The sequence below is a fragment of the Pieris rapae genome, chromosome 15 (assembly GCF_905147795.1).
Source record: "Pieris rapae chromosome 15, ilPieRapa1.1, whole genome shotgun sequence".
NCBI classification, from domain to species: domain Eukaryota; kingdom Metazoa; phylum Arthropoda; class Insecta; order Lepidoptera; family Pieridae; genus Pieris; species Pieris rapae.
The window spans coordinates 8,572,197-8,596,366 of NC_059523.1; the positions used below are offsets into that span (position 1 = coordinate 8,572,197).

Consider the following 24,170-nt stretch of genomic DNA (forward strand, 5'->3'; position numbering starts at 1 on the left):
AACAAAGTCGCTTTCTCTGACCCTATGTCCCTTTGTATGCTTAAATTAATCTTTGAAACTACGCAACGGATTTTGATGTGTTTTTTTTAACAGTACGTTGTTTGAAACGATGCCATCTTAAACGGTTTAGACTGTAAATACATATGTATAGGTTGACCTAAATATATATATATATATTTAGGTCAAGCCGTAATTAATACAGTAAAATTGTTTGGATAATTCATATAATCTACATTCTACATCGCAACTGCTTCACGTTACATAAACAACGGAAGTCAACGTCGTCACAAAATTTATGTTAAACTTCTGAGAAATACCAGAATCAAAACAAAGGAATGTAAGACAGATCCATATTATACCTCTCAAGTACTCATTATCTACTCACCAGACTGGACCAAATACATCAAAGTGGATATTTGAGTATGAATTCCTATTAATTTGACACGGAAAAGTCATTAATTCTCAAATACAGAGATTTTAGAGATCCAAAAAGCTATTCTTAGAAGACTATAAGATTTTTTATGAAAAATCCCAGTCACAGCGCGTAGCTACTGATAATAGTTAGCTATTTAAAAATGGAATATTGAAGAGTTCGCGCAAGTCCATTAAATGCTAAATTGGTTAATATGACTTTGACCTACACAGTATGCTCACGGCATGGCCCCATGCCAATCGCTAGCGTGTTGGCAACTAATAAACTTTAGGGATCATGAGGTAAATGTTTATAATTGTGTTACGGCGTAGTTACCACAATTTTTTAACACTTTACAATAGAAGCTTCGTATGGTATAGTTAAAGTAAAATTAATCACTGGTACTACAACCTTTTTAGGTGTGGACATCAGATTTCTGTGTCTGTTTCATGATCATTTGTCAATCTAATAGGCAAGTAGGTGATCAGCCTCCTGTAGCAAACCAGTTTCCTCGCGAAGTTTTCCTTCACCTTTCGAGCGAATGTTAAATGCGAACATAGAAATAAAGTCCATTGGTGCACAACCGAGGATCGAACCTACGACCTCAGGGATGAGAGTCGCACGCTGAGGGCACTACGCAAACAGTTCTAACTTCTATGGTCTATGGTTGATTTAATATTATTCGAAATTAGAAGGCGCCAATGTATATACGCGGATATATTTCACAATACATCCCATGGGATTTAAGTATCCGACACTTTTAAAATTTTCTTTACAACGACCAAATACCTATTGAACGGCGGGCAATGTTTCCACCAAACCACTTGTTACAACAACTCCAGTCATACTTTACTAGCTTCACAGCATAGTCCGCATGATAATTTCTGTATTTCATTTCATAATTAGAATATTACCGAATGAAATTATATAATAATTTAAATAACATAACGCAAAAACATTGTCGATTAAAGTACACACGTCATAAATGTTGACGTAAGATTGATAAATTAAATTACCTAATGTAATCTATATTATTAATAAAACTAAAGAAATGCTTTACAAAAAATATTAAATAGTATTCATAATTATCTATGACCGTTAAACTGCGTAATATAGGTGAATCAGTCCTTATATTTTTTATTGAGTATTTCAACGAATTTATAAAGAAAAACAAAAGACAATATTCTTATAGCAAGACATTAAACTTAAGTTTAGTAATTATTCTAGGTCCAGGTGTTACAGTAAGATTCAGAGTCAGCGAACAGTGACTTCCGTGGAAATTAAATACATATTTTGTATTTATTTAATTATTTATTATTACCTACCCTCATAAAAAGACTTATATTTTCCATCTTCCTATATGGAGCAGAAACGTGCGCAATCTCAGCCTGAGATAGACAAAGGATTTTTGAAATGTGGTGCTGGAGGTGGATGTTAAGAATAAAATGAATCGCATCTTAGTCATCTCAATATTAAAACCCGTTTACAATTATATACCGACAATGCATCATTTCGTACTTTGGTAACACAAATCGTATGAGTGATAGAGAAGCTCATGATTAGCAACACCGAAGGCAAAATATCCCGTGGAACATCCACGACATGAACTGACATCATAGGCTCGTTTTCCTCAAAGTTATACACCGTTGTAAAACAAGCGCAGGACAGAAACTGAGGAAAATTAATCACGCCAGATGCTGATACGAAACTGGGAGACCACCAAAATGAGTCACCGGCCCAGAGCGAAAGAGAGATAATAACAATGTTAACGATAAGAAGAGCCTGAACGACGAGCAGGCTGATGGCTGACCATGCGTCATACTCGCGAACGGGCGCTGTTTGTGGTGACTAGTCGGACTTGAATTCGTGTTGCTCCTACGAGAATTTATGATCTAAGTGCGTGCTCTTATTTCACCATGCCTACTGCGGATAGAGGACAAATCTTTGTTTTTTTTTAAATTAACGATTTATTTATTTATTTAAGTAGTACTCCTACAGCTAACATAAATTATATAAAATTACTAACAAATATACTGAGAATATAGCCAAAGATGGAATACATAGATGATACATACATTTAACAGCAAAAATATTAAAAAAAGGGAACAAACAAACAAAAATTATTTAATACATTGTGACTAATTGTGATTTAATTTATTTAACTAAGCCTAAATTAGTTGTGTTGCGTGATGATGTAAAATGTGTGTGTATGTGATGGTGTGTATGTGGGGTGTGCTCATGATGTGTTATTAATTATTTAATATGTCATGTGGAACATGGTGTAACGGTTGCAGTAAACGTTGTGTAAAACAAAAACTTGGCGATTAAAGAGTGGCGGAGGGTTTATTGCCAGTTCCTCTCGTCCGTTCTACGCCCTTGATTTGAGAACTGGCAGTAAATGTAAAATTAGAAACAGCTTCTAATATGTATTTCTTTATTGACGTTCATAAGTGTACATTACACCTAAATGAATAAATGATTTTGAATTTTGAACCTAAATGTACCTTGGCTCAAAATGAATTCTTTTTCTGAAAAGTTTATGCTGTCATCTTACGGCAAATAAATTATTCAAACGAGGAGTTTCCTCCCGTCTGGCCTTGATTCGTCCTTAATCAATGTCAGTAGGTACGTGGACAATGCAATACCTCCTGGTCGAGAATGTTACAGATAGGAAGTATTAAATTCTCACATATTTTTATCCATAGTTAAAAGTATTCAAAATTTGAACTTTTTAGCCCTGTGACCGCTATATATATGCCATTTTTGTGAAAAAAAACAAAACAGAAATCATCAGTTTTTTTGTTTTTGATCAAACTTGTGTAATTAAAGAACTAATTAAAAACCTTGATTGTTTATGTGTTTACTGGCATGGTAGGTCCTAGGGACTGGTGCGATGCCATCTTTAGTAAAAAGCGTTTTCACGTGTTCGAGACTTTTTTAAAACTAACACTTAACAGAATTAAAATATAAGTTTAATTAAAATAATGTATATATAGTAATGTGTAATTAAAATATAAAGAACATGCCTGGTCACTTATTGGATATGTTTTTTAAAATCTTGCCAAATAGCCCAGTTTACTTTACCGATGACTTTCCGATTGGACATGTTAAGATCAGAGTTTAACAGTAAAAGTACTTTGAATCATATGCAATTTTTAGATAACTATGTTTACAAAACAGTGTCTCATACATATATTTATCAGGAAGCTTTAAAGACATATTATCATACTTCATAAATTGTCTTTCAATAGAAATCGGACGTCATTTAATGAAACCTTTTGAGAGTCAAGATTTTGTGCTATTTTCTTTATCATTGCATTCTTTGCATTGGCATTTAAGTGGACTAACAAACTAACAACTTCTAAAAGTGATGTTTTTATATTAGAAAGCATGTCATTAGACTACATTATTCAAAGCGACTTACAACGAAAAAGCATATTGAAGATATGTTTTGTATGAAAAACTTTTTTTAAATAAAACTGTAGCAATAAGAAAATACAAAAAATTGTATGTATTGACCCCGTGAACTTCGTATTAACGCCACACTACAGCTATAAAACACAAATTTCTGAAAAATATACAAATATATGACAAGAAATGACCGTTTTTTATTCATACAAGTACATCAAGCTCATAATTAGCCAAATCGTTCCAGACTTTCTCGAGTAGGTATTAGCGAAACAAACAACCAGCAAGTCAGTATATGTATATTATATATACAATAGAAGGTTTAGTAAATTATTTTAATGATAAGAGTTATCTTCACGAGCTAATACGTACTCAAGGGCAGAGAATTGTAAATTATTGTAACAATGTTGATAGCAAGAAGAAAAACAATGTTATCATTTACAGAAAAATCAATATCTTCAATTATAAACTTGTATACTTTCGCAAGTTTTTTCTGGCAAATTAAACAAAACATTTCTTCGTTTATTTCACTGATATTCTCTTCAAAGCCTTCCACTTTTCTGTGTAGATTTAGAACCTCCTCAAAGTCTAATTATACATATACACATATAATATAAATATTTACTTTGTAGTTCGAATTAAAAACATGTTTCGTTTATTTGAATAGCATTGGAGCCACTTACGTGTACAGAGGCGAATAGATCGCTGTCATAAAGATATATTTTCGTATGGAAATCATCATCAGCTTTCCGTGTTTGCACGAACGCCATTCGAATAGAATACGTGTAGTAAACTATACTGTATGGAGAGTTGTATTGTTGCTTGAGCTGCATATACATATAAATCGTAAAATTCGTTCTAAGCAATCGTTGGGCCTTAAATGTTGAATTAAATCATGCTAATCGGACGATCGTCAAATGTTTGCTATGTGCTGATTCAGAAAAAGAGATTGTACGTGACAACTTGCACGAAATGAGCTTTTACTTTGTAAGCACTGTAATGGTGTATTTGGGCCAGTTAGACTAAACGTGTTTAGGCCAGTATTAACCATACAACAATTAATATTTAAGTACTAACTAAAAATATATCTATAAAAATCACTTCCTATTTTTTTAATGAAAATTATATAAAAATTTGCGCAGATTTTTTTTTAATAAGTTTTTAATTTACCCTACGAAGCAAAAATTTTATTAAATAAATAAACCCACCACAGTCGCTTTACGTCCTTAGAACTCTGAGTGGTCTACTTAAAGTGTAAATGTTAACTTAAATGTTAATAAGCCGCATATGTTTACAAAATATTTCCCTGAGATTCGAAACTAAACCACTATGCGGTTGCGTATTTCATACCAATAATATCAAGTGCAATGCTATTACAAAACGGAAGCAAAACTCTGCGAAGGTTGAGGTTAGCATCACGAGATCATATTTATTGTTTTTCTGAAACCGGTTATGCTTTAGCTTATAATTATAACGTGTTCGCTGCTATAAACAACACACATTACATACACATTAAAATATTTTATAATGAGTTGGTTAAAAATACTATGTAATAGGAGATAACGGACTGTGATTATAAAATATATTAATATTTTTTTATGAAACCCAGCTACGAAGTTCAGTAATTATAAGGTTTACAAGACTGTATGCATGACTAGGCATGCCGCATGAGGCCACCAGGTCAGGATTAAGGAAGAGAGTAGAGGAGATTCAGAAAGAAGACTTCGCAAAGTCTGACTCCCGTAAAAATGATGAAGATCTAGATGTGTGTTGTCGTAAAATTACTTGTTTATGAATCTTAAGAAAACCCTTTGTAAAAAATTTACATTCACGTTTTTGAAATATACATTCAATATTAAGTATCAATAGTAACATTTAGCATTATATATAGTACCTGGATGGCCGCAGCTTTGCTCGGTATTTTTATTTTTTTATAAATAGTGTTTTTTGGAAATTATATTTAAGTACGAATTACATACTAATAAAATGATGAAATATGAACAATATAGAATATATATGCTGGAATAGCTTTAGTGTTGTTGTGTCGTTAAAGCAATTTAAAAAAAATAGTATTATTATTCGCCGATAGATGTCAGGAAGCCGATAGATTCAGAATTGGGACTACTCAAACTCCACCTTTTTGTTATTTTCTATCATTTACTCCTAGCTAGGTCGATTTATAGCCCCCGAAACCCCCCGTATACTAAATTTCATGAAAATCGTTGGAGCCGATCCCGAGATTCCAATTATATAATATATATTTGAATTGCTTGTTTAAAGATATAAGATATGTAGTGAATAGAAACATTCTATTATAATGTGTTAACAAACAGTGTTATTGTCGCGTCATTTAACTGTGACCTACTTTTTGCGATAAAACATAGGGGAACAATGAATAAATTTCTAATTTGTAATGTAAAGTTGGTTTGAAGTTCATTTTAAGGTAATTAGGTGTATAGGTCAAAACTACACATGTGACAAATAGTAGTCATACATACATAATATATCATTATTATTTATCACCAGAATAATCTTACACATTTTAATATGGACAACACTGTGGTTTTTGTTAATATTTATACATGTACATTAAAAGTTAAATTTTATAAATGGATTCCTATAACCAAGTTTGTTACATTTCTAGTTACTAATACAAAAAATTATACAAAATCAGTCAATTTGTTGTTTATTTTGAGAAGATTATAAAATCACACATCAGAAAACAAAACATGTTTTGTTTAGTGATAAGTGATACCATGATGATCTTATGTTCCAAAATAAACATATTTTTAGTAAATAATCTCAAAGCTGTAATTTTAAAAGTAAACAATTTACATTCATATATCACAACATATAATGTTATGTTAAACTGTCAAAAATTAATTCAATTCAATACTGATCAATCTTCTGTTGGTCACTATAACAAAAATGTACAATAAACAATTGAACACAGTGGTGAAAAGATACGTATTTGGTCATATTGGTGCAATAAAATGTAAAAATAAAATGATTTCATTTTTTGTCAATAATAGGAATAGGAAGGTATGAATATATATTAACCATGAAATAGTTTAAGCTTTAAAAACTCCTAATAAAAAGCATTTAAATCCTGCACTTAGTTATTCAATTAGTAATAATTTAGTAATAAGTAAATGAGCATATTTTACAAACTTGGCGGTTTCTCAATATGTACTAAATTATAAAAGTAACAAGATTTAGTTAAATGAAAAAAATGTAATGAGGACTCACATAAATATGGATATAAGTGTCCTATTGGTGGAGTGTTCGAGATTGTAAAAAACATTGTTTTATAGCAATGCAACTAGAAATAGGAAAACATCCAATTTCTATTTCTGTTAAACATGTTCAAGTTATTAACACTACAAGGTTAATTTTTATTTTTACAATAACATATTTCGTTGTGAATAATAAACATAAGAAACTAAAAGATTTTAAAATTTGTTAACAATATCTTAACGAGTTAAATGAAGCCATTAAATAAATAAATAAACGAGTATACTTTCGATTGAAAGCTAGAATCTTCGTAGAAGAGTACATTAACCTCATCCAAAGTTTGCTTTGTATCATTATTTATTAAATATAAAACTTACCGAAATCTATAAACTGTTTTATAGATAATGGTGATGGGTTAAATTGCGAATAAAAGTCCAGCATTTTTGTAACATTGCTAAATATCGTGCCTGCCAACCTCATTTTCATTTATATTTTTTTAACACAACACTGAACACGAAAAATATGAATAAGAGACGCGATACTGTCAAGTACCACTAAAGTTGTTTGCTACACATAATTATCTAATACACTGATATAGTCTTATTTATTATTGATTATTATTTAATTTTTCAAAGTCGCGGAAACTAGTATCAAACACCAATGCCAAAATGCAACTGAAGAACTGAAATCTGAATATTGTTTTTTTTTTTATTATTATTTTTACAAAACACTCGGACGTTGACAGTTGATAATTGACAGCGTTCCCCTTTCTTGGCCTGCACGGTTTGTGCGTCAGCCATGTACAAAAGTTAGGAAGTGCATTATTAGGTTTATTGGATAGGAAATTAGTACGGAATTTGGAAAAGGATCAGATAAATTTTATTATAAGTACGTATATACATAAAACATAGGTTATAATTTTATATTGTTATGAAAAATGAAACTAGCTAAAATTTTATATACATCAATATTTATATTAGATAAAAGGACAGAAATAGAAGTAGGAAAAGGAATATTTATGGATAAAAGCGAGGATATAAAAGCGGAACGGTCATGTCTATTACAGGCAAAAAATATATGGTTAAAATCCCCAACGTCATTGCCACACTCACATGTGTCGTCAGGCAAAAGGTTAAGCCTTGCCAAATGCAAGGGTATGCATGCATGGCCCAGCCTCATATGTATAAGGGTCGAAGTAATATCTTTACCAAGCGTCAAAGTAGAAAACCATGGTTTAGGAGGTATATCCCCCTGAATCATGTTGTAATACCGTCCTTTCGTCTGACTTGAAGAACGCCAAATGTTTATCCAAGAATTTATTAACTGGGATTTAGGAAGGAGAGTTAAATCACAAGAAAAATTTTTGTATGGAACCAGGTCTCCGTCATTGACCGCAGCTTTGGCAAGCCTATCAGCCTTGGTATTGCCAAAGATACCTGAGTGATCCGGAATCCAAGCAAAAGATACAGTGTACTTTTTGATGAAGCATTGATATAATAAATCGCGATATGCAATAATTACTGTGTGATTATTTATATTACAGCTAAAAGGAAATCTTTTCAACGCTTGGAGGACACTTTTAGCGTCAGTTAAAATTATTGACTTTTTAAGCTTCATTATTAAAATGTACTCCAGAGACCTCAGCAGACCAAAGCATTCTCCAGTAAATACTGAAGTCTCTGGAGGTAATTTTATTTTCTGTACAATGTCAAACTGTTGATGGAAAACGCTAATTCCCACACACTCCTCGGGACCGGGTTTGGAAGCATCACCAAAAATTAAATGGTAATGTTTCCATTGGCTGTCACTGTCAATAATATCAGTAAATTTGGCATTTGCAGAAAGATCTTGTTTACTTCTACCGAAGTCAAACAAAATAGTAGGATCTAATGTTAATGCATCATAGTTAACACAAAATATAGGAAGGAATTGTGATCTGTGTGTTGGAGCTTGAAGAGCTAAGTATTTTTGGAGACTAATAATAAGGCATGGCGGCGATTTATGAGCCCAGTACGGGTAATTCATACATTCCAACAGAGACCGTAACTTAGAATAAAGAGGATGATTATAGACTTGTAATGCCCTAAACAGGAACCTGTCAGAAAGAAATTGTCGTCTGAGGTGCAGGGGAGCTTCAGAACATTCGACCTGCAAAGCGTTAATAGGGCTCGATCTCATAGCCCCAGTAATTATTCTCAGAGCCTTAGACTGGATAATGTTTAACTTATGGAGAGCTACTGCATTACAGGGTTCAAGTATAAATGTTCCATAGTCTAAAATACTCCTTATTAGTGCATTATATAGAAGCTTTAAAGAGAAAGGGTGGGCTCCCCACCAAACTCCAGAGAGACAACGCAGTATATTTAGGAACTTCTCACATTTGGCACTTATATATTTGCAATGAGAGCTTCCTGTAAGTTTCGAGTCTAAAATTACCCCAAGAAATGTTGCTTCACTTTTAACAGGAACTCTAATATTATTATAAAATACAGTTACTGATGGAGGAAGTCTCATACGTGAAAATAAGACTATTATACTTTTATGAACTGAAAGGCTTAGAGAGTTATTGTCCAGCCAGACTTTTAGCAACTGAAGGGAATATGTCATAGTATCAGATATGTTGTCAATAGAATTACCTGAGATATATAAGAGTAAATCATCTGCATATTGGAGTGAGTTAACTTTACCCTTAAGGGAGGCTTCCAGATCATGAGAATATTTATTGTAAACTAAGGGACTCAAAACTGATCCCTGTGGTAAACCTTTCCAGGCAATACGGGATTGGTAGGAATCTTCTGACATTACTTTAAGCATTCTACCAGAGAGAAGATTTATTATGAAACTTATAAAAATTTGTGGGATATTCAAATTAATCATTTTTTGTTTCAGAATTATAAGGTTGACATTATCATAGGCTGCAGACACATCTAAGAATACTGCTATCACAGGCTTGTTGTATGAAAATGCCAATCTTAAGTCTGTCATAAATATACTGAGACTATCCATAGTACCCCTGCCTTTCCTAAATCCAAACTGGTTTGGAGATAATAACCCATTACTCTCAATAAACCATTCTAGCCTATTTTTAACTAAATGTTCAGAAATTTTGGATATAACTGAAGCTAATGCAATTGGTCTGTATGATGATGGATCATTAATCGGTTTGTAAGGCTTATGTATTAGGATAACTTCGTGGATTTTCCATGATGGAGGAATATTACCTGATGTTAAATTGAATTAATTAAACTGAGAAAATAAGAAAGACTGGAGTCATTTAGGTTTTGAAGAAAAGAATATGGAATTCCATCACAACCTGGGGCTGAGTCCCTAAGTTTTGAATAAACCCCTTTGAGTTCTGAAAGGCTAAACGAAATGAGTGAATCACTGGTGTGACACCACACATATGGTGGAGCTAATTTGTCTAGAAACAAATCAACTGTACTGCTATCCATAAAATGAGATCTAGGAGGTTTAAAGGCAGATCTGAATCTCCGAATATTTTGCCAAACTTCCGATGGAGAAATGTCTGGTGAAATTGAGGCACAAAAAGATTTCCAGCCATTGAATTTTTTTTGCTTTAATAATTTACGTGTTTTAATTATAAGATTACTAAGAATATTAAAATTTTGTGTTGTAGAATTTTCTCTGTAATTCCTTTCAGATTTCTTTCTCTCCGCTACAGCCGCAGAACACTCACTGTCCCACCAAGGTGGTGATAGAATATACCCATTGCCACTTTTATTTTTAATTGGAAAAACTTCCTCAGCAGCCTTTTTTTTTTTTTTTTTATAGAACAGGGGGCAAACGGGCAGGAGGGTCACCTGATGTTAAGTGATACCGCCGCCCATGGACACCCTCAATGCCAGAAGGCTCGCGAGTGCGTTGCCGGCCTTTTAAGAATTGGTACGCTCTTTTCTTGAAGGACCCTAAGTCGAATTGGTTCGGAAATACTTAAGTTGGCAGCTGGTTCCACAGAGTGGTGGTGCGCGGCAAAAACTGCCTGGAAAAACGCGCAGTTGTGGAACGGCGGACGTCGAGGTGATACGGGTGGAATTTCGTATTCTGCCTCGACGTCCGATGATGAAACTCAGCTGCAGGTATTAATCCGAACAACTCCTCTGAACACTCTCCATGGTAAATGCGGTAGAAGATGCAGAGAGACCCCACATCTCTACGCAACGCCAAAGGATCAAGCCGCTTGGAGAGATTTTGGTCGTCAACGATTCGAACCGCTCTTCGTTGAATACGGTCAAGTGGAAGAAGCTGGTACTGGGGAGCACCCGCCCAAAGGTGGGAACAGTACTCCATGTGGGGCCGAATTTGCGCTTTATATAGTTGCAGGCGGTGGCCCGGAGTGAAGTACCGTCTCGCCCTGCTGAGCACACCGAGCTTTTTCGAGGCTAATTTTGCCTTTCCCTCCAAGTGACCGCGAAACTGAAAACTTTTGTTCGATATGTCAACGCCAAGTATTCCAATGCTGGCTGTGGCTTTAAGGAGAGTGTTTTCGAAAAGAGGAGTAGCGACAAAGGGTGTTTTTTTAGCGGAAAACGCGCAAACTTGTGTCTTTTTGGGGTTAAATTGGACTAGGCTGCCCCAGTCAGAGACTCCACGTAGTAGGGTTTCTACTTCAGACACAAGTTTGTTCCGGTACTCATCGACATCTGCCCGAGAAATACTTGCCCGGCCAGTGTAAAGAGTGTCCCCAGTGCTGTCATCCGCATAGCAGTGAATGTTGCTAAGTTGCAACATATCATTGATATGCAGAAGAAACAGGGTCGGGGATAAAACACAGCCTTGTGGGACCCCAGCGTTCACGGGTTTTAGGTCGGAACATGCTCCGTCGATGACGACCTTGATGCTCCGATCGGCCAGAAAGCTGGAGATCCAATCGCATAATTTCTCGGGAAGCCCATAGGCTGGAAGCTTCGAGAGCAGTGCTCTGTGCCACACCCGATCGAAGGCTTTCGCTATGTCCAAACTAACCGCTAGAGCCTCCCCCTTGGACTCAATTGCCTCCGCCCATCTATGCGTAAGGTATACAAGAAGGTCACCAGCCGAACGACCACGACGAAAGCCGTACTGAGAGCCTGTAAAAGGGCTTGTGTTAAAGCTTCAGCACAAAAATGATTATTGCTGTCATTTACTGGAGGTATGGTTGTTAAATTTTGTTGAACTTTATCTCTAAATAATGACCAGTTGGCTTCCTTAAGTTTATAAGACGGGGAGGAGCCTTTGTCTGTTCTCTAATTTTTTGAGGAAATGATACAATTACTGGAAAGTGATCGCTTCCGTATGAAGACGATAGAGTCCACCAGTTTAATGTAGGAGCAAGGGAAGGGCTACACAGGGTAAGATCTGGTGCACTAATACCCTCATGGGGCTGTGTCCTTCTAGTAGGACAACCGGTGTTTAGAAGGCATAAATTATAATGATCTAAGATGTCCAAGATTCTAGCCCCATAATGATCAGACTTAAAACTTCCCCACATAGTATGTTGTGCATTGAAATCTCCCGTGACCAAAATAGGGCGCGGGAGGGAAGATAGAATGCTACAAATATTGTCAAAGACTTAAGTGGAAGGGTGAGGTATATATATATTTACAATACAAATATTATTTACACTAGCAGCAATAATAGAAAATTTATCACTGTGATTAGGGATGGGTATGTGAACAAATGGCACACCTCCTCTAAGAATAAGTGCAACTCCACCATACCCATCTGTTCTGTCTTCTCTAAGACAGATATGTCCTTGAATTCTAAAATTGAATCCGGGACGAAGCCAAGTCTCTTGAAGAGACTAAGAGAGACGGCAAATGGTTTGTAATTATTTAATAAAAAAATTAGTTCACTTTTTTTACTATTAATGCTCCGGCAATTCCATTGTATCACCAGAGACTGGTTTTGTGGATGGTCTTGACTGTCCATTAGTTAAAAAACTTTTTGTAGAAGGGGCATCGTTGGACGGTATTTTAATTATGTCAGATTGTGAAAGGTACTGTATTATAGAAATGATGAGATCCTTTGTTATTATTCCTGACAAATCATTATAGTTGTTGAGACAACCTTTAGAAAAGGAAGGAATGTTGCTGTAATCTTGGGTAAGCTCTGCATGCGTTTTTTGATCATATCCCTTACTTACATTTTTAGGACGAGCTTTGGCTTTCATGAATACTGTTTTCCTAAATGACTGTGTGGAAGTCTTAGTAGGGCTTGTTAAATTATAGGGACTAGAATAAGAAATATTCGGACCAGAATGGGCCGATGACGCAGAAGCAACAACGTCTGAATAAGATTTAGAAATTGGTGGATGGACTTTACTGGCTTCTGAATATGATATTGACTTTTTAGCCATTGTTTCTTTAATAGCTTTTTGCCTAGCATACTCTGGCATTTTATCCGTTGCAAAATGAGAACCAGAGCATAAGATACACACAGCATCATCCCTTTCAGTCTTGCAACTAATACTTGAATGGTTGTCACCACATTTGTAACACCTTGGAGTGCCTCTGCATTGCATTTTGGTGTGACCAAAACGGCAGCAATTGAAACATTGCAGTGTGGGGTAAATATAAAGGTCTACAGGTAGGGAGTTGTAACATATAAAGACCTTGCGAGGAAAGATCTTCCCATCAAAGGTCTACAGTCTCAGTTGGAATGAACTTGGAATTCTCTCCTTCAAAGATCTTCCTGTTTAACCTCCGAACTTTCAAAAGACTTCCACAATTCTGCGGAAGCTCAATGTTTTCTAAAATTTCTTTTTCATCCCATTCACACGGAACACCTCTCACAATTCCCATGCGGGTGATTGTGAAAGCCGGAATAAAGGCTTTGTATTTATTTGTGTTGAGAGATTTATGATTTAAAAATAAGTTAGCATCTTGAAATGTCTCAAATTGCAATGACAACATATTCCTCCCTATTTTTTTTATACTTCCCTCTACAATGCTTTTTACATAATTTTTTTTAAGGAAAAATCCAAATTGTATGGGGTGAACAGATCCGGTTTGATTTGTTTCCATGATTTTTTGGACATGGACAACATAAGGCGCAGGGTCTGACGCCTGGTAAAGCGACCTAGCAACGCGAGGATTAATTGAAATATTGTTAGAGTGGGCAGCCTCATTTGGGGGTATTTCTGTTGTTTTAACATCAGACTCGATAACTTTAGGAGTTATATTGTCTTTTAAATCATTAGGGAAATTTTGGGAACTTTTTCTCTTTTTTTCATTTCTAACAGATACTCTTTTAACAGATAATTTTCTTTTAACAGACTTCGTGCTATCCGAACAGTCTGTATCGATAATGGAACCTTCCGTTTCCATTCCAGACGCATTGATTGTGACTACATGAGACACCTGGAGGGATGTCCCTCCAGGGTCTTCGGGCTCCATCATGGACGACAAGAGAAAAATTCTTATCTACATATAATAAAATAAAATAACTTACCAGGCTATTAAGACAAACTAAAAATATAAATAATCAACAATAACTACTACTATATACACCTTATAACTTAACTGATCCTGTATTATTATATTAATTTAATTTTCAAAAGTTAAGCCAAAAAAAAGACGCCCGCCTATTTTTACACTTCCCGCGCTTTTCTATTAGTCCTTTTCATGAGAATTTGGAAGTCCCGCGGTGATTTTTGGAACTAATTTTGACAGGTCGGCGGTGTTGTCATTCGGCGATGTTATCAAGTTCGTTTGTTGTAGTAGATTTTTGTGAGTTTTAAAGATTTTTTAGAATGCCAAAAGTTCTAAAAAGTTTGGCTCGAGAAATTATGTTGAAGGTGAAAGAGTTCTGTGAAGCGGAATAAAAAATCCAGATGTTTCAAAAAATCCATAACAGGTACTTTTTAGAGTTGCCATATAATATTTTCGCTGTATTGATGGGACTTTTTTGATATAAATTTATTTTTACAAACGAAAAAATTTAATAAAATATACATAAAACTAGGTAACTGAAATTAAAACTTATATAATATAGCACATAAACTAAAAGTGACTATAATTTTTAATTGTTTATTATTTAATTACAGGTGTGTCAGAGACTACTTTAACAAGAAATACTAAAGAAGGTATAACATGGATGAAGAGATGGACCGAATAATTATATCTACGGCTAGTGATACTGAAACAGAATCGGATTCTGTTTCCATCCACTCTTCAGACGGCGATGTTCCTATGGCTGCTGATCACAATCATTCAATAAAACTCTGAACAAAAAATTGACACTTTTCTTTACCCTATTTTCTGATCTTTTCCCAGTAAGTAGGTAGAACACCGCTTATACTATAAGTAAATAAAAGTAATATATGAAATATAGGTAAAAGGGCATTTTCATCAAAATGTCTACCAACCCACCCATGCAATAAGTCTAAATTACTGAAGTTCTCTATAAAAATACCCTCAAAAATTCCAAATACACTTTTGACTTATCAGAAATATACATAATTCACTAATCTAAACTATTGTTATAATATGGGCTTGAGTAATGAATTTACAGCCTATCTAAAATGTATTTATTTAGGAGCTTATTTTGTATTATCGAAGTATGCAGGATTATTACATAAATGTAAAATTGGTAAATGTTTTACTCATAAATGGCAACATTGTGTCACGCAATAACAGCGCTGCGTCTTGGGGACTTCTTGCATGAAAAGGACTTTAGAAGAAGTCCTCCATCAAGTGTTCGCGTCGACCGAGTGAGATACATACTTCGACTTCTCAAAAACATTATAAAAATTAAGTGCTATATAGTCCGTTTACTGAGAAACGCTATATGTAGGTATATAGTATATAATATATAAAGTGCGTGCCAGTTAAGTCTACGCGCCACTGGTGGCGTAGCTAATGTTGCTAGTTATGGAAAATTGCTTTCTAATCATAACATAAATGGGAGATAAGGAAATAATGTAACTAGGTAAATCAAGTGAACAACGACCAAATATTCAAGCATAAACAAGTGCGATGAATTCTCTCTATTCGATTCTCGGTGTATAATAATAAACGCCTGCTTTGTTACAACAATAACTAAGTATATTTCCAACACTTCTTATCCTTAAACAACCACACAGCTTACAATTTAACGTCCGTCTTGGTCAAGCGGATCGGTCCGAATGCCCCCCGCTTCTTTTTGATCGTCTCAAGACGACTCGTCATTTTGTTCGTGAATGTTGGTATCGAGTCAATCGACTTACTTACATCGAGTAAAACATTTAACAAATACAATCATCAAATAATCTATACTCTAAATTATAAATAATAATTTTAAGCATAATAAAATTGTAAAATAATAATAAGTTATCATAAATTCATTACATTCGGCCGTCCGACTACGTGCGATCTCCTGACGCACGGTATATAATCATGGGAAGGTTTTATAAATTCAAATAAGTACACTAACAAAATATTTTAGTTTCATGTGAACTAATTGTAACCTATCTATACATTTGGTTTTTATCATAAATTCATTACATTTACATAATTATTACAATCATTACATTCGGCTATTATTTGGATTCAGATTGATTGTGTGATAGTTTATTTGTCACTTTTGTTACTTTCGCTATCAGACGTACTACTGCTGCTAGCTACTGCATCTAAATTATCATTATGTTCGGACACATTTATATTGATCCACGGGCAAATCCTGTCTACCGCAACCACACTATCGAATTTATTTTTGCGTTTACTAAAGCCAGGTATTTCGACAATTTTATACCTATCATTGCCCAAAACTTTTGCTATTTTGAAGGGGCCTATAAATTTTGACATTAACTTAGTACTATTACCTTTATTACTAAAATTAGTTCTAGTTATTTTAATTAAATCCCCTACTTTATAAGTCGGGGCAGGAACTCTGTTTTGATCGTAGTTATGTTTTTGTTTAATTTGACTAGACTCAATTTGTACGAACTTCTTGCCTCACTTCTGTAAGGTTTGAATTAGGCTCGTTATTTATATCTAACATATTACTTAGGCTATCTTTCAATCTGGTTCCAAATAATGCTTCCGTAGCTGTCTTTTGAGTGGTGGAGTTTGTTGCATTATTAATTCCCCACTGAATTTTTCCTACACACATGTCCCAGTTCCGTTCGTCCTCACCGTCAGAATACTTTGCAAGTGAATTTAATATCGTTTGGTTATATCTTTCGGCTTGGCCGTTGGCTCTGGGACACGCAACAGCATTCAAAACATGTTTAATACCATGGGTATCACAAAAATATTTAAAAGCTGCTGAAGTAAAAGAGGTACCTCGATCTGATATAATTCGGGATGGTAAACCGAAGTCATAAAAAATCTTTTGTAATACTTTAACAGTTGTTTTAGTCTTTGTATCCTTAACAGCTCTTACAAACAAATATTTGGTAAATCCATCCACTATGGTGAGAATGTAAACATTGCCTTTCTTGCTTTTGACAAATGGACCCAAGTGGTCGATGTGAATGGTGTGGAACGGGATGTTAACTTTCTCTATCGGATACAACTGACCATTCTTATGTCGAGACGTATTATCCTTATTATAAGCACACTTAATACAAGACTTAACATACTTTTTTACAAATCTACGTAACTTAGGAAACCAGAAAACAGATTGAATTTTCTCGGTAGTCTTTGATATTCCTAGATGACCTGCGTCATCGTGGTTAGATTTACATATTTGCCATCGAGCACTGCGAGGAATTACTAAACAGAGCCTATCATCAACTCTCCTATATACTCTACTGTTCTTAAATTAATAGTTTCTCTTAATATCTTTAGCTTCTTCATCACACTCAGGCTTAAGAATTTTATATATTCGGGATATCTCAGGATCTGACATTTGTAAAGTCAAGAGCCAGTTATCAGTGTCGATACTGTAGACTGTAACTGCAGAGTTATCGATAACCTCGGGTTTTAATTTTGTGTTACGGCTCAGTGCGTCCACATGAGTCATGCGGATGCCTGGTCGGTATTCTATACTAAAATTGAACTCACTTATTAAAAACCACCACCTAGCTATTCGGGGTATTAAATCGCGTTTCGTTAATGTAGTTCGAATAGCGTTACAGTCTGTTACAATTTTGAACTCAATCCCCAACAAATATACCCTAAATTTCTTTAACGAACAAACAATTGCAAGGGTCTCGAGTTCATAAGAGTGCAAGGGACGCTCTTCCGGGGTGGTTTGCCGGCTAAAGTAAGCAATTGGCTTGAGAGCACGCGACTCCAGCTGCCATTGCATCAATATCCCACCCACGCCTAGAGAACTTGCATCCGTATGCAACTCAGTTTCAAAATTAGGATTGTATAGAGCTAAAACTGGTCGGTCAATTAACTTATCTTTTAAGGTATTAAACGAATGAAATTCTTTATCTGTCCATTTAAAAACATTACCCTTCTTGAGTAAGTTGGTAAGAGGCCTGGCTATCTCACCGAAACTTTTGATAAATTTTCTAAAATATCCTGCTAGTCCCAAAAACTGACGGACTTCATGTACGTTCAATAAAATAGGACTGGCATAATTTGAATTAGACTCTTGTATAATATCATTTTGCAACAAGTCATTTATTATCTCCTTAACCTGACCTCTTTCCGAAAAACATAATCTATACGGTCGGTAAACTACAGGTTTGTCATCCAATAAGTCTATTTTCATTTTAGTTGAGCTGATACAACCTATTTCTCCTAAATTAAATGCAAAGCAATCTCGATAATTGAGTAAAAGCGAATGAAGTCTAACTAATGCCTCTTTGTTAACTTGGGGACCAACATTTATATCAGATATTAGTAAAGGCTCATATTCCGAATTATTTTTGGTTACTTTATTTACATAGGTACTATCTTTTTCAACAAAACAAGTTCCTTTAGCAATAGGGCATTTCTGGGATAATGTGAGATTTTGACCAGATAAATTTGTCACGGGCAAATAGCACTTTCCATCAACAACCCTATAAATTCCCTGGTGCAAATAATGCTCTTTCCTAGGCTCACCATTACAATAACCTTCAATATAAATATCTCCACAGAAGTCAGCGTCAGATGCGGTAGCTTCAACTAACCGTGATAATGAAATGTCGGTATCGTTATCAAGATTTAACTTCAAACATTTTACCGGCTCTGGTATGGTATCGATATCAGGGCTCTGGTAAAAAGTTAACTGACGACTATTCTTAAATACTGTAACACAAGGAAGTTCAGTAACATTTTGACCAATAAGTAAAGCCGACTGAAGGAAATGATTGCTAACCACCAGTACCTCTACATTAACCTCAACTTCATCTAATTTCAAATCGACGTTGGTCCTATATACTGGAAATACTTTAGAGTTCCCGAACCCTTTGATTACTGGCAACTCCGTTGAGTTTTTAGTTAAATTCAGACTTTGAGCATCAGATTCCCTGATTAAACTACATTCACTGCCGAAATCAATAAATGCAGTTAAAGACTTATCGTTTACCTTAACCGTTTTGTAAAATTTGTCGCTGTTGTTATTGAGGGTAGATATAGTTAAAATTTTTCTATCCTGGTTATCCGTTTGTTTAGGCTCATTTCGCAAGATCAACGGCTCTAGTTTACAATTATCGCTGTTGTGGCCTACCCGATGGCATTTTACACATTTCGTAAGAGGTTTAGGGCATCGAAGGTAAGGGTGTCCCTTTGAGCGGCAATTGAAACAAGTTAACAAACTTTCACCTGAGGATGATACAGTGTTACCCGTTCGAACTATCGTATTATCGCTACGTTTCCTATTGAATGTTTTATTTTCTAACATAGGACGTTGGGAGCTTAGAAAATTCAACAAGTCTTCCGGTTCGCTACAAGTCAGTGCCTGTGCACTGCTTCTAATAGATGTATCTAGTATTCCGTGGATAATACAATCGACGGCCTTTTTGCCTCTTATTTCACATCTGTTCAACAACGTTAACTTATGGTAGAAGTACTCACGTAAACTTTCGTTACTACGAGTACTGCGAGATAACATTTCTTCGAGAAGCCGACCATAATTTTGCTCATTTGGGAAAGCTCTTGTAAGTTTGTCCTGCCACTCTGACCAATTGAAAACAACGCTAGGAAGGGCTTCGAACCACTTCTTTGCCAAGCCAGACAGTTTCTGCAGAGCAAAATGTATGGTCTGCTTCTCGTCCCATTCATAGATTAAAGCACATTCATTTACTTTCCTAACCCAACAGTCGATATTCTGAGTTTTACTTGACGGATCAATTCTGGTATTACATTATTGAGAAGATTATTATTTAAATTACTTGTCTTGCACTTATGCCCTTGAAGGGTATTAAATATATCCAGTACCTGTTCAGTAGACCAACTACCTTTTTCCTTGGATCGTCTCTTACTTGCACACCGTGAACTACGGGGTGACTCACTGTTGGAGGAGGAGGAGCTGGAAGACTCTTTGCGTTTCTTCTTTGATCGCTTTTTGCCTCTCTTAGACTTAGCTGCTGCCTTGGAGGAAGACCGTGAACGCTTTCTCTGAAATTCATCATTACGAGAAGGCGAGCCTTCGGGAGTCATCGCTTCATCAGTATCCATACCTCAAAAATAAAATATCATTTTATTAAGTTAGTATATCAATTCATTGTCTAGACGTACTAAAACTATAAAGATATATGTTTTTTTTTTAAACATTTCAAAATTAAGTATTTAAAGAAATAAACTTCATTTATTTGAAATTAATCCTTGACTGAAAACAAAATACAATAATGATTTCGTTAACGTTGACACGCTCTAAGGGATACATTTTATAGGCATACTTAGCTTCTTATTTTTTTAGTTTTGCTTCTTCTAGGTACACATGACCTCTACTCTAACTTACTACACGCTCACAGATCAGGAGGCATACATAGCCTCGAGTATCTAAAGCACACTTGGCTTCCTATTGTAGGCACACATAACCTCTAACGACTGAGCACACATGGCTCGATAGGCATACATAGCCTCTAGCAGCTGAAGCACACTTGGCTTCCTATTGTAGGCACACATAACCTCTAACGACTAAGCACACATGGCTCGGTAGGCATACATAGCCTCTAGTATCTGAAGCACACTTGGCTTCCTATTGTAGGCACACATAACCTCTAACGACTGAGCACACATGGCTCGATAGGCATACATAGCCTCTAGCAGCTGAAGCACACTTGGCTTCCTATTGTAGGCACACATAACCTCTAACGACTAAGCACACATGGCTCGGTAGGCATACATAGCCTCTAGTAGCTGAAGCACACTTGGCTTCCTATTGTAGGCACACATAACCTCTAACGACTAAGCACACATGGCTCGGTAGGCATACATAGCCTCTAGTATCTGAAGCACACTTGGCTTCCTATTGTAGGCACACATAACCTCTAACGACTGAGCACACATGGCTCGATAGGCATACATAGCCTCTAGCAGCTGAAGCACACTTGGCTTCCTATTGTAGGCACACATAACCTCTAACGACTAAGCACACATGGCTCGGTAGGCATACATAGCCTCTAGTATCTGAAGCACACTTGGCTTCCTATTGTAGGCACACATAACCTCTAACTACTAAGCACACTTGGCTTCCTATTGTAGGTACGCATAACCTATAACTAATTAGCACACATGGCTCGATTGACGTACATAATCTCTAGTAGCCAAAGCGCACGTGGGGCGTTCGATTTCTAATCATTTATAGAAATAACCTTAATAGTCGTATAAAACACTTGTACGCACCTTAGATTGGGTCTTATCCCACTTCTGAAATGCGATGAATTCTCTCTATTCGATTCTCGGTGTATAATAATAAACGCCTGCTTTGTTACAACAATAACTAAGTATATTTCCAACACTTCTTATCCTTAAACAACCACACAGCTTACAATTTAACGTCCGTCTTGGTCAAGCGGATCGGTCCGAATGCCCCCCGCTTCTTTTTGATCGTCTCAAGACGACTCGTCATTTTGTTCGTGAATGTTGGTATCGAGTCAATCGACTTACTTACATCGAGTAAAACATTTAACAAATACAATCATCAAATAATCTATACTCTAAATTATAAATAATAATTTTAAGCATAATAAAATTGTAAAATAATAATAAGTTATCATAAATTCATTACACAAGCAATTACCTACTTTTTAATTGCTTTTTATAATATCAGGTCATCATAATCACCATAACTCAAGAACGCCTGCACCGGTTATTAAGTGGTTGTACTTTAAATATAAATGAAAACAACATAAAATATATTTAGAATTTTTTTATTTGGCATCTAACAGAACTTTTAAATTTTGGATAACTTCAAGGGCGTCAATGCCATCCATTGTATTGTTTGAATCTTCGATCATTTCGTCGTCCGAAGAGTCTGAGCAACCATCGTCACTTGTAGGATCAATTCTAAAGACTAATTCTATATCCAAGAGCCTGTTGGATACAAAATATTGGTCTTCGACACATTAATCCAATCCTCCGAAGTTATGGTACTAAACGCTGCTTCAGTTATTGAAGATATTTCACTTGTAGTTTGACTAACAATTTTCTCCGCAATACGTCTTTTGTCTATAGCACAAATTTTTTCAATCTCTTGGTCTCCTTTGTGTTTTTTTATTACTTCGTACAATTGTGGCTTTATCCAGTAATCTTCAAATGGATACCTTTATCCAAGCATATAAAACTATACCTCTGCACAGATTATATTTCAAATAAATTCTAGAACGGTACCCCAAAAGTCGACACCGATAAATAGTCTGTGAAATTTAAAATATGGACTAAACAAAGGAATTCATTAAACCAAAGCATCAGTTTCTTTGTTTTTTTCTTTTATAGGCTAGTATATTGGATTCAAGTTATTCCCAATCAAAATGAAACGCATAACGATGTCATTTCATGTATCGTTGTACACTTTCACGCCTATCTTGTTGTTTGACATATTTGGTCGATTTTTGGTGAGTCTATAGGGGTCCGACACATATTATGCATATGCATTTGCGCGGTAATGTTAAAAATTTAAGGTATTGAATAACATAATAATACTATAATTATTTTATGTCAAAAGATTTAAATAAATCGATATGTCGTTATTATCGTTATCACAAGTTCGTTTGCTATGTGTAATTTGTTTTATCTGCGCTATTGAATGTATGTGCTTTTTATACCCCTAAATATATAAATTGAAAGCATCGATGGCATTTAACATGTTGAATTCCTGTCCCCCTTTGTATGATACATTTTTAATGGATAAAAAAATCGGTGGCGCTACAACCTTTCCAGGTCTGGGCCTCATATTTCTGTATCTGTTTCATGATCATTTGTTCATCTAATAGGCAAGTAGGTCCTATGCCTGACGGTGTCGACTTTTTGGGTCTAAGGCAACCCTCTTTCCTTACGATTTTTTCCTTCACCGATCAAGCGAATGTTAAATGCGCACACAGAAAGAAAGTACATTGGTGTACAGCCGGAGATCGAACCTACGACCTCAGGGATGAGAGGCCAACACTGAAATTTACAATTGATATTGTAGAAAATATCCTTATTTTAATTGTCTTTAAAAAGTTGTCTTTGTCTAAAAAAAATTTTGTAATTTTCCCTGTCACTGACACGTAGGTAAATTTTAATATCTTACCTTGAAGAGCCGTTGTGAGGTGGTCCTCGAGTTACAATTGCTTTGGAACTGTGGCGAAAGTGATAGTTTTCGCGTGTACGCGATTAGCAAGACGTGTCAATGTTTAACGATATCGCGCACGGGCAGCCTCCACGATGTGAAATGTGATTGGCGGCCGCCAGCTGAGCGTACGTAACTGCTCGCCGATATCCGTGGCGTACTTATAGTCCAGTCATTATAGTAAGTTGACCTCGGAATTCGAGATACCCAGCTGTAAGTCTGTAAATAGTTGTATATTGATTGACACCCTAAAAGTTGTAAGGTTGGTGTAAGCAACTATTCAATTTCAAGATTTCTTTTTTTGGAAATATCTCATTTCCTATGGGATTTTTGCTATTTGTATTTATTATCAATATTGTAGAATATTTATAAAATTCAAATATAATTCTTATATTTTCATTAACAATTCTGCAATTATTTATTGATTTATTGATAGTTCATCAACTATGTATGGCGCGTTTTCGACCGGAGGCACCGGTTG

General features: G+C 35.3%; 1 protein-coding gene and 2 long non-coding RNA genes across 4 annotated transcripts in view; 1 reads left to right on the forward strand and 2 right to left on the reverse strand.

The window, feature by feature from the left end:
* LOC110999946 (pyruvate dehydrogenase (acetyl-transferring) kinase, mitochondrial) overlaps positions 1-7,706 on the reverse strand; it is a 30,089-nt gene extending 22,383 nt beyond the window's left edge. Inside the window, exon 1 of the mRNA XM_022269240.2 lies at positions 7,432-7,706. Coding sequence (XP_022124932.1) covers positions 7,432-7,540 — 109 coding nt within the window. The 5' untranslated portion in view covers positions 7,541-7,706. The remainder of the gene's footprint in view (positions 1-7,431) is intronic.
* Positions 7,707-7,833: 127 nt separating this feature from the next.
* LOC111002287 lies at positions 7,834-15,273 on the forward strand. Of its 2 annotated transcripts, none has more exons than XR_006750714.1 (3): positions 7,834-7,942; positions 14,328-14,908; positions 15,099-15,273. It is a non-coding gene; the product is annotated as an uncharacterized LOC111002287 (long non-coding RNA). The 2 variants fall into 2 exon arrangements; XR_006750713.1 differs by lacking the exon at positions 7,834-7,942 and adding an exon at positions 12,099-12,203.
* A 7,000-nt stretch (positions 15,274-22,273) lies between these two features.
* On the reverse strand, positions 22,274-23,886 carry LOC123689787. Its single transcript, XR_006750675.1, has 2 exons — positions 23,651-23,886; positions 22,274-22,775 (listed from the first exon to the last, which is right to left on the reverse strand). It is a non-coding gene; the product is annotated as an uncharacterized LOC123689787 (long non-coding RNA).
* Between the last annotated feature and the right edge of the window lie 284 nt (positions 23,887-24,170).